The 16,490-nt window shown below is 43.0% G+C and overlaps 1 protein-coding gene and 1 long non-coding RNA gene across 4 annotated transcripts in view; both read right to left on the reverse strand.

Moving 5' to 3' along the window:
* LOC132469563 (uncharacterized) overlaps positions 1-16,490 on the reverse strand; it is a 241,675-nt gene that overhangs the window by 67,744 nt on the left and 157,441 nt on the right. The window lies entirely within an intron of this gene.
* The window catches only part of nos1apa (nitric oxide synthase 1 (neuronal) adaptor protein a), a 90,202-nt gene that overhangs the window by 5,195 nt on the left and 68,517 nt on the right, over positions 1-16,490 (reverse strand). For all 3 annotated transcript variants that reach the window (XR_009528291.1, XM_060066719.1, XM_060066720.1), the window contains exon 8: positions 7,432-7,593. Coding sequence is in view for 2 of the 3 variants with exons in the window: in XM_060066719.1 (XP_059922702.1) it covers positions 7,432-7,593 (162 nt within the window). In the remaining variant the exon portion in view is untranslated. The remainder of the gene's footprint in view (positions 1-7,431; positions 7,594-16,490) is intronic.

Raw genomic sequence — 16,490 nt, forward strand, 5'->3', positions numbered from 1 at the left:
GAGAGTGAGAGAGCTCAGAGTGTGAGGAAGACAGGTAGGGCTGAGAAGACAACACAAGAGAGGGGGAACAGAGGCAGAGATAATAACTTAAGATGACAGCGGGAGACAATAGAGAGAAATGGGATGACAGAAGCAGTTTCTTCCCCAAAGCGTGTTGGTACCAATCTCTTATCTTAACCTCAATGCTGACTATAACTCTAGGCTAGGGGGCCGGGGGGATCAACATTGTTCACTTTTAAGTAAAAACAAGGATGAATGTCATGTCATGTCTATCACCTACCACAGGGGTGTTCATGATTAGAAATCTAGAAGGTTTCAGAGTGTGTGTGTGTGTGTGTGTGTGTGTGTGTGTGTGTGTGTGTGTGTGTGTGTGTGTGTGTGTGTGTGTGTGTGTGTGTGTGTGTGTGAAAATGAAACATGTGTAGGAGGAACAAAACTATACACACTCACAAAGACACGCACACACACAGACACAACTTTGTCACAAAAACACACGTAGCCAAATCGAATGCCGACACAAGCATAAATACGGTTTGCTCAAAACCAGACACAAGCGGATACACACACACACACACACACTAGCATCAACACCATGTTACGTACAACCTCAGTGGAGGGGAATGTTTGTTTTATATCCTCCACCACCTTTAATTAACAGCGTGAGCGCGACCGTGCGTCTCACCCTGGTCCTCGTATAACGACGTGACCTACTGCTGTCTCAAGATTAAAGCTCAGCAGCGACGTGCCACTTAGCTTCAGCTCCTAGCCTATTCAACCCGGGGCGAGAGACACGCACGCACACGTTTCCCTGGTCGTCCCCGGCGACCCATGCAGCCATTCCATCTCAATCAGAGCGCGTAACCCATCAACCATCTCATCATCAACGACAAGGAGGGCTTGAGAACTGAACACAATGACAAGGCAAACCTGTGTGTGTGTGTGCGGGCGTGCGTTCGTGCATTGAAAAGCTCCGGCGTCCAGTTCGACAGCCGAGGCCCAAAGATAAGGTCGGTAAGCGGGGAAAAAGAGTTACCCTGCTAACAAGATATTCTGGTATTTGCCCTTCTCAGTCAGTCGATGTACTCTTTTGAACTTCTTCTGCTGGAGAGAAACCAGACCGAGTGCAGGGCAGGCTGATATTAGCCATGTACATTGAAGCGTAATGTATCAGGGTATTATAAGGGGATATCCAACCCGGTAATGAGCCCCAGGGTCCCCGGCTTCTCTCCTCATCCTCTGTTTTACGAAACCCCGTTTCCATGGCAGCCCGGAGGCCATTTGCTGGCCAAGTCAGTGAAGACGAAGATTAAAAAAAAATGCTACGGTACGAATACTAAAACCTTTTCAACTGGTGGTTGCGATAAAACAGAAATATAGTTAATTCTAATAGTTCTGTCTTTTCTTCTTTTACACTATCTTTGATACAGGGGCCTTTGTGTGGTCAAGTCTTAAATTAAATAAATAGAAAGCCACCAAATCAGCTTACATTCAAGGAAGCCTTCTCTCGAAGCTCGTCACTTATCCACCTCTCGTTTTTGTTTTCCGCAGCATTACCGCCAAATGAGCAGGAGGCCGTGGGTTACGGCCCAATGCTTTCGGCTGGAAGGAGTGAAGCTTTTGCGGGCTCCCCGATGGCTCACCAGGTAGATCGCGTACCATTAAGGCTCAGTCCTGAAATCAGCGACCCGGGTTTGATTCCTGCCCGCGGTCCTTTGCCGCATGTCCTCCCATCTATCTCCCATACTTTTCTATCTATCTCACTCTATTATAAAGCATAACAAATGGCAGTGTCAGGGCCTATAGGACTCGCCCAGGTTTACATTTACGGCTCCCTCACACAGGAACAAGCTTCACATTGATTTTAGATCAATGTGAATTAGACAAAAAGGAAGGAACTTTTATGCTATAGAACTACTGTATGTTCTTATCTTCCAGTTCCTGTTATGTGTTATGTATAACCATTTGAAATTTGTATGCTTCGGCCTTGGCCAGGTCTCTCTCGCAAAATTGTTGCATCTGCATGAGACGTTTAAGAAAACCTGGTTAAAGAAAAGTTGGATTCGGGCGACCTCATGCTTTATAAATGAGATAGGACATTCTCACTACACCAGTCTGAACTGTACACAGTGTCTGTGAAGATAACGCTTAAACCAGCTCATGTAGATAAAAACACATCTGCTCGGCCACCAGTACCTGGTCGAGGCCAATACTAAGTGTGGTTGTTTTTTAAGTAAAGTATCAGTTTGATTCCTGCAGAGGAGCGAAACAAATACATAGATAAGGAGAAATGTTTGTAACAGTTCTCTATGCAAAGCACTGGAATGTGAGGGAGGCTGTCTTGAGCAAGGTCATGGTTGGACAGTTTATACAATATTGAAACATTCACAATGCTACGTTCCCTCGAGATCATCTCAGCGGTTTTATATTAAAGAAATGCAGGCCCAGAAACACCTCAGCCTAGAAAACATTCCCAACAAAAGTTGCCTCTGTCCAACTGTCAGAATGTCAACAGCCACCATCTCTATAAGTGGGGTAGGAGGAGGGACCGTGTGACAGAACACTAGGCAGCTTCAGGTCAGCAGACACAGCCCTGTCAGACACAGTCACAATGGATTAAATAGGAGGGTTGATACAAATGTGCCACAGCACTGTGGCCTGATGTTGATATATATGGTAGAACAAGCTTGGATGTAGTAGGCACCATTAAAGGCTATGAAACAATATGGAGAAATGACACCAAAAGTGTGAAGTGAGTTAGTCATTATTTTAATGCATATGAAGATTAAGTAGAAACTGCATAGTAAGCCAGGGGGCTATACCTGCTCTAAGAATGGCCATGATGGACGGCAATGCACCAGCAAGAAACAAACCCTTTCCATTAGTAAATCACCTCTAGCATAAAAATAATGAATATTTCCAACTCTCTGTTCTCATTGTTCATTTATTGTCTCTTTATTCTTTAACTGTCTGGCCTTAACGATTAGAACTTAAAGATATCCATAGATGCCTATATACATGTTCATCAGAGAGTAGAGACATATCTATGGAAGTAAATCTCTGCAATCCGATTTGGAAAATAAAAAGCCATAAAATTCTATGCACTGAATATTTATGCATTGAAATAACGTGTCTGGATTTTTTGCCTCTGAATATAACTCTTTACATTTCTCAACAAATCATTTTCACCTTTATTTTTTTTAACGTTAAAAAACTCAAAATCAAATATTCAACGTTTAAAACAAAAATCAACTTAAATAATTTCAATGTCCCCAAATTCAACAAGCCAAAGTCACTTGCAAAATTGAATGTATGAAATTCAATGTAAACATCCGGGGACCCAAGGAAGAGCAATCCATCCTAGATGCTAGAACTCGGTCAAGCAAGAAGAATGGGAATAAGAGCGTCACTCGCTGGTTCTTCATTTCTTGATACAAACGTTAATTCTAAACATCATTTTACACAGTAGCCTATAATAGGGAATGCTCCAAGGTAAATCAACGTCATTGAACACTGACTGTAGCTTTTTATGGGGAGAGAAGCAACGGTGGTGGACCTTAGACCACTGTATCGGTCTATAAAATGCTAATCAAATAAAATACAATTTATTTATTAAGCACATTTAATGTCAAGGTGAGGGGGGGGGGGAAATTATATTTATTTTTTGTTATAATGCACACCGTTGTTTTTCTTTTTACTGCAGTATGAAATAAACAAATAATGCGTGTATCATGTGAAGTGTGTGTGTGATTGAAGTGACTTGGCTGAATTTACATGCAGGTTAAGGGTAATTGTACTGGGTTAAGGAGCCCAATTTATAAGGGCACCAATTTGGGTGCCCTAATTACACCTACGTTTGGTGTGATGCTGGGGCATTCTGAAGCCCGCTGCCCACTGTGGAACGAGCGCAGAGCCGACGGTATTTGGCAACTGAAGCGCCAGCAGCTTGTAGTTCCAGTGGAAGCACGGCCTGCCTCGGGAAGAAGTGCCCGACAGCCACCTGCTTTTAATTTGTCATCCTCATATCTGCATCATGTCACTCGGTGCGGAATAGTGTTGGCTCCATGCTTGACCGCGAACTAGCATCTAGGATCGATTGCTCTTCCTTGCGTCCCCCGATGTTAATGATGAATTTCACACATTGAATTTTGCAGCTGACTTTGGCATGTTGAATTTTGGGGACGTTGAAAATATTTAAGTTGAAATTTTTAACGTTGAAAAATAAAGGTGAAAATGATTTATTGAAAATTGTAAGATACGTTATTTCAATGCATACATTTTTAGTGCTTGGAATTCAATGGCTTTTTATTTTCAAAATCCGATGGCACAGATTTACTTCCATACATATCGTACACATAGATTTGGTGATTTTAATTTTAGTGTTTGTAGGTCAACCTAGTATAGAAAACATACAAATGTGTCACTTATAATATCTATAATTAGTATTTATAGATTTCCCCTCATACTTACTGCAAAGCTCTCTTCCACCACATTTAAAAAGGCAATTATGTAATAAACTGCAATAGCATATATTAAACAGCCATTTAGCTTCAGACTGCACAGCCACTATAAAAAGATATCCACCACTCAATAATGCCAATTGCAATCCGTAACAATGCCAAAAAGCCACACAACAAATCTGAGACTTCAGTATGCGTGCACATTATTTACTGGTAGTTGTTATTTGAATCTGCATGACAAAATCTTGCATATTCTATATGGATTTTTCATGACAACACGTATTGGGAATTTATTGAGGCACCATAAAATTGGTCAGTTTTCTGTAAGTCTCCACACACACACGCACACACACACACGTTGATTAACTAGATATATCCAGCATTGAAACTCACAAGCTTTTGTCCAAGTTTCCTGTATGCCTTCTCACACACACACACACACACACACACACACACACACACACACACACACACGTTGAATAACTAGATATCCAGCATTGAAACTCATAAGCTTTTGTCCAAGTTTCCTGTATGCCTTCTCACACACACACACACACACACACACACACACACACACACACACACACACACACACACACACACACACACACACACACACACACACACACACACACACACACACTACTGTATTTTCATTGATGCCTTGTAATATTTTTTTGCAGATGACATACCCCACCCTCCGTCATGTGGGCCTGCACTAGCCCAGACCAGAGCTGTTACCAGGAGAGTTGCCAGCTCTTGTATCAGCAGGGAGCAGGGAAGATTGTGTACTGTGACTCCACAGAGTGAGGTGTCCTTCCCCCCCCCCCCCCCCCCTCCCTCACATAGGATTACTGGAATCACTCACTCACACTTTAAACATCAGGGCTCTTTGAAGTACCACAGACAGACAGACAGACAGACAAACACACACACACACACACACACACACACACACACACACACACACACACACACACACACACACACACACACACACACACACACACACACACACACACACACACACACACACACACACACAATCATTTCCTTCTCTCCTCCGAGTTCTGTTTTTTAAAACAGGAACAGGGAAAATTCCCCCTTCACAGATAATGGTGTGTGTCAGTGTGTGTGTGTGTGTGTGTATGTGTGTGTCTGTGTTCGACCTATTGTTCATGTGCGAGATTGAGTGTGTAAAAAATGCTAATTGTAAATGTGAGTTGGCTTATGGAAGCAAGTGGGGGATAAAGAGGTGTGACAGAGAGCCAGAGAAAGAGAGAGAGAAACAAACGTCCATTATATCCTCCGATAGTCACCATTTTCTTTTTTATAGCTGTCTCTGTAGTAAACAAACATACACTGACTTATCCATTCCTATAGCCAACCACAAACTAAACACACATTGTGTCCTTTTTCACAGTGTATCTGAGTATTACTTTTCTCTTCTTTCCAACCTTCCCTGCTGGCAGAAGCATCCCCTTTATATTCAAACGCATGTCAAAAGGAAACAATGTCTGCATGTTTCCGCAAAATGTGAAACTGCTGAATCTTTTCCAACTATCATCGAAAGATGCCTATTATTGATAAAACATTCATGACCATGGACAACTGCCGCCATAGAATCAATCCTCATATAACACAAAACATTTCAAACCTAAACCAGCCATTTGTTTTCAATATATTATATGCTGCATATTTAGTAAATAAACCAAAAAATAGCAATTCTACTATGTAGGCGACGTGTAACCTCGTTGGCAGCATAAACGTCCCAAACCACCTCCAATTAGTTTTAGGAAAGATCTGGCAGCAGCCCTACATTGGCAGCTTGGCTCCGAACAAAACACACCCAGCCAATCAGCCAACCCCAGCCAGTGATTTGTAGATTTAGTAGATGATGATGACCTGGGAATGCCGTTTTGGACATTTACAATATTCTACAATGGATTAATTGCTATAGTAATATCCTTGCTGCATTGGAATTATTTGAATGCAAGTCGTTTTAACTTCAATTAAAATCCGCTAATTGTGTTTACTTTGAAAATACGGCACTCGCGATCCAACTTGCTGAAACTCATCCAATCGGCTGCCGAGAACGGTTGATTCACGGGACCCGTAAACGCACATTGCCGACGGCAGACTTCCAAGACCTAATGAGCGGGAAGGGAATACGGTCTGGCTGTGCGCGGTTGGCTTGTTGTGTACACAGCTTGATAATGACGGCAGTACATCTGGTAGCCAACCGCTTTCCCAGGCGAAGCACTCGGAGATGTCACCAGCCTCTCCAACCGCTTCGTCAACCGACGATGGTCCGCCCCCTTCAAAATCTAGTAACCGCCGCAACCCCGCAGGTTTGCGCAGCATCAACGAGATTTACAATAATTCAGTCGGTTATCATTATCTACTAATTTTCCATCTTAATCAGCAAAGACTTTGAGCTGATTGGAGACTGCAGTGTTAGCTGTCAGTGGTGAAGAGAGTGGGTGGATGCAAGACGATTAAGCGATTCAACTTTGCTGCAATCCTTGATTGGTATCGCATGTGCGCATGCTTTAAATGGATTAAAGTCTCTGCATACAAGATTAATCAAATTAGCAGGTAGAAAACAAGAACATGTAATCCTTTGGAAACGGAGGAAAGAGATATTCTTGGAGTAGCAAAATATAGTTTTTAAAGCAGGATAAGGATGACAGCAATAGCGACATCCTTATAGACAGCAGAACATTTTCGCAAGAATGTATTGCTATATTTTATTAGCAGGTTGTACATGTTTACGCACATGTACATTTATGTGATCAAAACATGTTTGTCCAGTCAGCAAACGTTGTTTTTTGCGTGGAACATAGGAAGTTGGAACTGCCAATTCAAACCAAAAAAAAAATGGTTTGAATAGAATAGAATTGTACCTCGAGTATCGTTGACATGAACGCATTTGTGTACTGTACGCAACGAAAATGTGGAGAGAGCGTCCTACCTGCGCCACGGCCACCTGCGTCTGCTGCTGCTGCTGTGCCAGCTGCTGCTGGAGAAGCTGGATCTGGTGGTGGATAGACAGGGGGGTGGTCGGCGACAGCGTGCCCGCCTCCGGGAGCAGCATCCTTGGGCTGGCCATCAGCAGAGAGCCCTCCTCTGGAGACTGTCAGGGGGGGGGGGGGGAGAAGACAAAGACACTTTAAGGGGGGATAGTGAGGACGGTGGGCGGGTCTTTCAGGTGAATGCCAAACAACGGTGGTCTTCAGCACGTTGCCATGGGGACCGGTTTTGTTTTCTTGACTTGCTTGTCAAAGACACTAGTGAAACTAAAAGCAAAAAACATCACTGCACTGACTACCAGGTGGGATTTTCAGATGTCTATATTTTTTTGTGTTGTGCTCTAAAAGTGTTTGCTGCCAAACTTCTCTCCATTCCTCCCTTCACTCATTTTGCTTCCTCTTGCCGTCCCTCCCTCGCCCTCTCCTCTTCCTCGGGGAGATGAGCGGAACTTGGCAGTGGTACACAATAGAAAACAGAGGGAGTGGGAAGTGAGTCTTGACAGCTGTCCAAAAAAAAAAAAAAAAAAAGGGAATGGAAAGGAGAAAAAAAGTCGTGGTGCAGTGTCTTCCCCCCCGATGCTAAACGGAGCCAGTGGATATGAATGACCAGGAAGGGGGGGGGGGGGGGTTAGATAGAGAATAGGATAATAGAGAAGAGAGGGATTGACACAGGGAAAGACAAATGAATAAAAAGGGAGAGGTAGGGAAAAGGTGATTATGAAATGTACTAATGATTGCCTCATTTATTACACGAGCCTGCACCAGTTTTTGGTCTGCTACCGCAGAAACTTGTACTCGTCTCCTGAAACACGCTAAATCAGCAGTTGTCAAAAGAAGGATCCACAAAGTTAATGCGAAGGAAAGTGTCACACGACATGAACCGCTAGATAATGATTTCGCTACAGGGCAAAACGCAAAGAAAAGGGGAAAAAATGAAGAAAAGGTAGTGCCACCTCTGCATCACTACAATGGTTTAATGGTCTGGTCAAAGACACAGCGCTTCACTGGTGATATGAATACAATGATATATGGACATTAAGCTCCTACTTTCACGCTATAAAAACATAATGAACATTCAATGAATGGGTTCGACACCTGCTTCATTACCTTCTGAAAAATAGCAGAATCTAAAATAAGGTGCTTTCTTTGCTACACACAAGTCTGCACGCGCACACAAACTATCTGATGGTAGTCTTTTCTTTGGAATAGGAGCAAAAACACACACACACACACACACACACACACACACACACACACACACACACACACACACACACACACACACACACACACACACACACACACACACACACACACACACACACACACACACACGTAAGGGCAGTAAAGGAGTCACAGCCTGTCTTGGTTGAAGCTTGTGTGAATGAGAAGGGCTTAACAGAGAGCCATTAGCCCCAGACGGTGTCACCAGGCAGTGAGTAGCCAGGCAAGAGTCACCGCCAGCCAGCTAGTCAGGGTGAGGTGTACGAGAGTGGACTGACCAAAAAGGTAATGTTTGTCATTGAGACAGAGAGAGAGGACGAGGAGACTGTGAAAGGAAGGCGAGGGAGAAAATGAGGACCAATCGATTCCCTTACTTTTACGATGATGTTCATAAATAAGAGTAAGAAAGGGATGCTTCAAGACTAAGTGGACAAGGGCCCTGCACGCCAAACATAAAAAGCATAGAAGCCACTCTTCCTTAGTCCTCCTTTCTCAAGACTCAGCAATGGAAGCTTTTGACAAAAGCAGTTTTTGCATTTTATTCAATTGGAGAAATAAAAATTGTCTAGATTTCCTATGTTTGCAAGTGAGGATGCCAGCTAGGCTGCCAGGATACAGCTGCAACTCATTAGTAGCAGCTAAGTATTCATTAGCATATATCTAATAATTTGTAAACTAATAACAATGACCATCTCATATAAATATGTTGGCATATATTTAGCCATAAGACTTGGCGGAGTAATGGAAATCAAAAGTAAACCAAAGAAAAGAGAACAATGAAATAGCAAATATCTGGCTTATCGTTGTGTACCGTTGCACGTGCACACATAAGTAAATCAAACAAAAGTAAAACAAAGTCCTGGAATGGAAGTTAGTTAAGATTTTTCTAACTAGCTCAAAGGCTCCAAATTGAATATCCGTTTCTATGAAATCCCCTTGCGACTTTTGCTGACTGAATCAAAAACAAAACAACAACACAAACCACCACAGCAATATTTAACACTCATTTCTGTTATTTCCCAATATGCCCGCCGTTCGGAAGTTGAGAGGAGGAGGCGGTTTGGAATATTCAAAGTGGGGGAGATGCTGGCCGCAATTGGGCACAAGTTGATCTGTTTATTTTTCCCTTTGAACAGAGAGACTGGAGATGAAGGGAGGCAACTGTTGTCATGGTGCCGATTTGCAGCTTCATGCTGACAGTGCTTCAGGGTGATTAGATGTAAACAGACGCACACATGTCTGATTTGGGACGGATTAGCAATAGATAGTTTACGCATGACTGCGTGGACAAAAACAATCAGATTCTCATGTCAGAATATTAATGTACACAAGGCTTAACTATCAACATGTTCAAATAAGAATAATGCTAATGCATACATGTTGTTGTGTGGGCAGACGTCATTGGATGGATGGTAAATATTCCATCAATCCAGCCAACTCTACTGAGATTGAATGGGAATAGAACAGATCGATAGTTAAAGAAAGGGACATCAATGCCAGGTTTTATTTATGAAGAGAGAGAGAGAGAGAGAGAGAGAGAGAGAGAGAGAGAGAGAGAGAGAGAGAGAGAGAGAGAGAGAGAGAGAGAGAGAGAGAGAGAGAGAGAGAGAGAGAGAGAAGCTTTATGACATGGTTATATAATTCTAACTCGACTATATGGACACACTGTCTTTAATATATAGTATATATTAAATATATGAGAGAGAGACAGAGAGCAAAACCATATTGAAATCAGGTCGACCTGGAGGTTGGGGTGAGAAGGAGAGGATTGTCAAGACGAGCAGAGAAAGATAAACGAGGCAGGGTAAAAGAGATGTGATTACATTTTCCGCTCTCTCCATCTTTCATTTTGATCAGAACAGACCAGCAGAATCACATTACCACAGAATCACACACGTACACGCCTATATCTCGCACAAACACCCACACACACAATTTTATGCACAGATCCCCCAACATGACACACACACACACACACACGCACACACGAGAATATAAGCCGTACAATAGGTCCAGTGGAAAGGACGGGTTTCCCTCACTGATCCCAGCATCAGTATTCTTCTCGTCAACCGCTGTGGCAGATTAACAGCTCCATCATGGTGCCTGCCAGACCCTCTACCCACCCCAGGTACCGTCATAAACGCCTCAGCTGACCATAAAGGTACTGTCTATGCCCACCCCGCTGGTGCTCAAGTAGCCATTACATGTCCCTCATTTGGCCATCAATTTGGTTCCCTCTTTCATTCAATAGATTGGCTGTTGTTTTGATCCACCACATCTTTTTGATTGCACACCACGCCCTGCTTGTCCCAAGCCACAGACACACACACTGAGCATGGCTTTGTGTGTGTGTGTGTGTGTGTGTGTGTGTGTGTGTGTGTGTGTGTGTGTGTGTGTGTGTGTGTGCTTCTTCCCTCTAAACAAACAGGTTTAATTATTCTCATTCTTATCAGGTTGAGCATAACTGAAATGCAAAAGCAAATTGCTAATCAACAGTGAAATTAACACACTTTGGGTGCTAGGTCACTATGCATTGCAAATGTTATAAAAAGTTTTCCATCAAAATATTTGTTCACGTGTGATTTGTGCCTGTGAGTGTTTTGGTGTGCGTGTTTGTGTGTGTGTGTGTGTGTGATAGAGAAAGAGAAAGACAAACATAATAGAAAGAGACAGAGACATAGGGAAAGATAAAGACAGAGAGAATGTGATAGAGAGTGAAAGAGATAGAGAAAGCGGAAGAGCAAGAGAAAGAGAGGGAGAGTGAGGGAGCGGCAGAAAGGGTTTATATGAGTTTCAGCGGTAAGATTATTTTACTACTGTTAAAACAATCAGTAGGTTTGTTTATGGTACATGTGTACATATTGAGATCTGTGGGATTCTAGGGATGTGTGCGTGTATGGGTGATTACGTGTGTGTGCGCCAGAGAGAATACTTGAGAAAAATACAGTTTATTATCCATCTGTTTTCAGAGGGTCCGCCATGCGACCACCCCAAAATTGTTTTTATATAGCGCCTTTCAGGATACTCAAGGTCGCTCCACAAGAGTGGGGGATCTGCTGTCGCAGCCTTAGACCCCGGATTAAATGGAGTCATTAAAGTGGTGGTCCGACATGGAAGTCGGCGACTTTCAGGGCTTTTAAATGTATCCCCCAGAGCTTTTCCCTTAATCAGATGGCCAACCGTACCACACCTCCAACCCAACTACACCCAAAGCAATTATTAAATACAAACAGAGCAACGTGACAGGGCAAAGTGTGTGTGTGTGTGTGTGTGTGTGTGTGTGTGTGTGTGTGTGTGTGTGTGTGTGTGTGTGTGTGTGTGTGTGTGTGTGTGTGTGTGTGTGTGTGTGTGTGTGTGTGTGTGTGCATACAGGAAACTACGAAAAAAGCTTGTGAGCGTCAACGCTGGATCTCTGGTAATTCAACTTGTGTGTGTGTGTGTGTGTGTGTGTGTGTGTGTGTGTGTGTGTGTGTGTGTGTGTGTGTGTGTGTGTGTGTGTGTGTGTGTGTGAATGTGTGGTAAGGTCATGTTTGTAAAGCACCCATGAGATTTGTAGCCCTCCAGACTGTTTACACACAGTCAGACAGTACAGACATCAGAGGGCCGGAACAGGCAGGAGGCCAACAGCTTCTTGCACTGCTCACTGTACTCCGGCACTCAGCGAGATCTCTCTCTCTCACACACACACACACACACACACACACACACACACACACACACACACACACACACACACACACACACACACACACACACACACACACACACACACACACACACACACACACACACACAGGCACGCACACATACATACATTTTTATAAAGAAAGAGGACTTTTGGTGCCTTTCATTTGAATTGTTTTCGGAGAACAAATGCCTTGACTAAATGACTAAATCAACAGGTTGGTTCTGGGACATGTATCTTTAATGTTGTTGCTTGTCTGTCGTTGACCATCAACTTACCCGAACAAGTTGTAAACACAAGGCAAGAGTAACTCGTCAGTATTGCAATCCCCCCCCCCCCGCCTTATCCTCTGAAAACCTATAAATAATGATGGGCTGCCCCAGCTTTGACCTACAGAGACACCTAAATAAATTCACTCAGTAAATAGTTCTACACATTTCCACCCAAACAACTTCCACACTGGCTGAATTTAATGTTTCCTCTATTGGAATGCAGGACCATTTTTGTGTCTGCGTGTGTGTGCGTGTAGGAAGTCTAACAAGAGTTGACAAGGAGAATAACGTGCAACACTTATGCTTTCCATTCACACTTTCCCTGTATCTTTAGTTTTATCCGCAAATAGAAGACTCTGATTAACAAATAAACACGCACGCAAACACAGTTATTAATCCACTGCAGTACGCAGATTCAGAAAGACCTGTCACCATCAACAACGTGATATCATTCTAAGTAATACAAAGCCAATTAACAGTTTCTCCCTTTGGTTACGATCTGTCATAAGTTATTTAATTAAATATAATTAATTATAGCTCTGTATGGGTCTCATCTTCCGTAACATCCTCAGTCGCCGATGTCAAAGACGCTGTTTTTAAAGTTTAGGATACATACAGACTTCAAACAAATATGATGCTAGTTCACCTCAAACCAACACCCATGCGCTAGCACACACACACATGCACACACAGACACAAGCCCACCACTCCCCCTACCTCTCGGGGGTTGGTGCAGTGACCTGACTAAAGAGGTCAAAGAAGGGAGATGGTTGTTTCAGTGATTTCACATCGTGCTGACATCTTAACAAGGGCCATGTTGAAAGGCTGAATAACCTACAATTGAATAAGGGCCCCAAGGACTGCTAAATATAAATCTCAGTTCCTTAATATCTGCATAGAGTTCTGTTGATCACAAAAACTATTCCAATAACTGCTTTCTCTCATCTTAATAACATTGCTTAAATCAGAACAGTGTTATCCATGGTGGATGAAGAGATGCTCAATAAGCATAATTCATTTCTGTAATCTAATCCAGACAATATGAATGTGTGGATGATCAACACATTCATATTGTCTGGAGTAGATTACGGTAATGCATTATTCTCTGGTTTACCCAACTCCACTACGAAAGGCCTCCAAGCTTGTCATAACACCTCGTCCAGACTCTACATTTTCTGGAAATAGAAAATGTGATGCACTATTTCTCCTCTCTCCACTGGCTTCCAATTAACGCTGGCTCAGATTTCAAGGGGCCGATCTTACTTAGTAAATCCTACATGGAGAAGCATCTTCCAACCTGAAGGACCTTATTACTCCCTAATGTCCTTCCCAGCCCCTCTGTACTTCAGGAGCCAGCCTCCTAGTCAGTCGTGCGCACTATATGTGGGAAAGCCTGGCAGTTGTAATCAGGGTAGCTGACTGAAGATAAATTCAAATCCAAACCTAAAATCGATCTCTTTACACTCTCGGTGGGCTCATAGCGGTGTTCCTCAGCGACTCATTATAGCTAAATCGAAATGCGCTAGCCCAACTCTGCTGCTGATAGACCTTCTAGATCAGAGGTTTCCTATAAGCTTCGTGTCCACCCCATTTTAGCATAATGTGTGTTGCTGTGATCATGACTGGATGCTTGGGTACCTGCTTTCCCACCAGCCAGCACTGCCTGGACACAAATTCAAATGTTCTAAGAATTTGAATGGCCAAAAACGGTTTTGCTTGTAATGCTACCATTATATCTCTATAGTGGAAGGATTCCCAACTCTACTTTCCTCCTGCAGGTTTATCCATTGATTATTATGGGACTTTTTCCATAAGCTCTAGGGGGGGCTAGGATTGAATGATACCATAACATGTGGCCTGTGAGACGGTTGAAGTGATTAAGGGCTTGACAAATTAAAATGAGAGGATTTCAATAATTTACCAAAAGATGTATTTACAACCAAATTTTACCTCTCTGGATTATAGGGGAACAATGCATAAGTAATAGTAATGTTATTATTTCACTATTGCTATGGCCATGGGATCTGCATGTATGCACAGATGTCAGAAAACACACAAACCAAGTGTGTGTGTGTGTGTGTGTGTGTGTGTGTGTGTGCCATGTTTGTCATGTGTGTCATGTGTGTGAGTAACACAGGGGCACCACAAGGCGGTTCAAGGTTCAGGAGTAACACTGATCCAGGGATCAGACTGCAGGAATAGGGTGGGCCCACTGTAATTGGTCTGGGAGCTGTTCCAACGGACTGCAGAGCGGTATCAAATCTCTCACACTATTTTTAGACACCGGGTTCGTGACATACATACACAAAGATGCACGCACACGAACAACAGATACACACCCATGGATACTTTGCTGTGTGTAGTTGTCTGCTGGTGCCATTGGAGCGCTGAGAGACAGAACACACACACACACACACACACACACACACACACACACACACACACACACACACACACACACACACACACACACACACACACACACACACACACACACACACACACACACTCACTCACTCACTCACTCACTCCTGTTCGGAATTGCAAAGATATGAAGATATGTTGTTGTATTTGTAGGCAGATTGCCACATATACATTTAATAAGCCATCATCAGAAACCAACATGAAGCCTTACAGCCTCATCAGCCTGCAGGTAACAGCTCACTTTGTGATCCTAATGAAGGGGATGGTGGTGATGCATTGGGTTTCAATTTAGATTCCATTCCACTTCATTTCCTGCTCCACTTTAATCAAGACTTTCTAATTCAAGTTTATTGAAACAACGGAGATGAAAATACAACTTAGGGCCCTATCTTGCATCCGGTGCAATTTACTTTCTCACTGGCACATGTGTCGTTGCTAGTTTGCAACTGGCGCAGAGCGTTCTTTTCCCTCCTGCGCCACGCGTCTGTAAATTAGGGAATGATCTTGCGCCCCAAGGGGCGTTTCGGGCGAAAGAAGGAGGCGTGTTCTGGCGCAAACGTTCTGGCGCTATTTTGCAGTTTCAAAAATCACTTCCGCCACAAGCCAGGAAATACCTGGTTTAAAGTCAGTGGCGCGTTGTTCAGATGCTATTTTAAGGGCGCATGCATAATGTTGCTTGTGCAGCTCGCGCATACACTTTGCTTCTCTCATCTACCTAGCCACACTTTTATTTGGGAAATTATTTGGGAAAGAACAGCTGATACAGCGGTAGTAAGTTGTACTTTTAAATCAATGCATCAGCAAACACCGTACAGCAAACACATATTTTCTTGACACAGACATCGTGTACGTGCCCATAACTATTAGGATTGATGAGTATTTGATCGTGAGAAAACATTGTTCTACCGCGAGTGAGTGTTAAAAAGGATGAATGAATGCGGACGCGCGTGTGTGCGTCCACCTGTTTAATCACATGCAAACTAAACACGTAACGCATAATACAGTCCCTGGCAGTGTATATTAACGGGGGGACGCATGCATAATAGGAACACAAGTCGATAACGATAATGCATACAATACTGATAAGAAACAACGTTTATAATGTATTGTGTACATCATTAAATAGAACCACAGTTACCTCATATCATATGTGTGTTAAGTTAAGGAGTCAGTATTTCTGAAGTTGTGGAAGAAAACCTTATGCCATGTGTGAATTAGGCCATATTATTTGGCCATAAACTGAGCCATTTTAAGTTTGAAATTCATGTGCATCTGTCTCATCGGAGACTGCAGACACGCTGTCAAAATATCAACTGGTAAGATTCAAATGCGCTCATGGCTCTTAAAGGGAATGGGAGCTGGCACTCTCATTGATTTATGGCACGTTACGCCCAAA

The sequence above is a fragment of the Gadus macrocephalus genome, chromosome 12, assembly GCF_031168955.1.
Source record: "Gadus macrocephalus chromosome 12, ASM3116895v1".
NCBI classification, from domain to species: domain Eukaryota; kingdom Metazoa; phylum Chordata; class Actinopteri; order Gadiformes; family Gadidae; genus Gadus; species Gadus macrocephalus.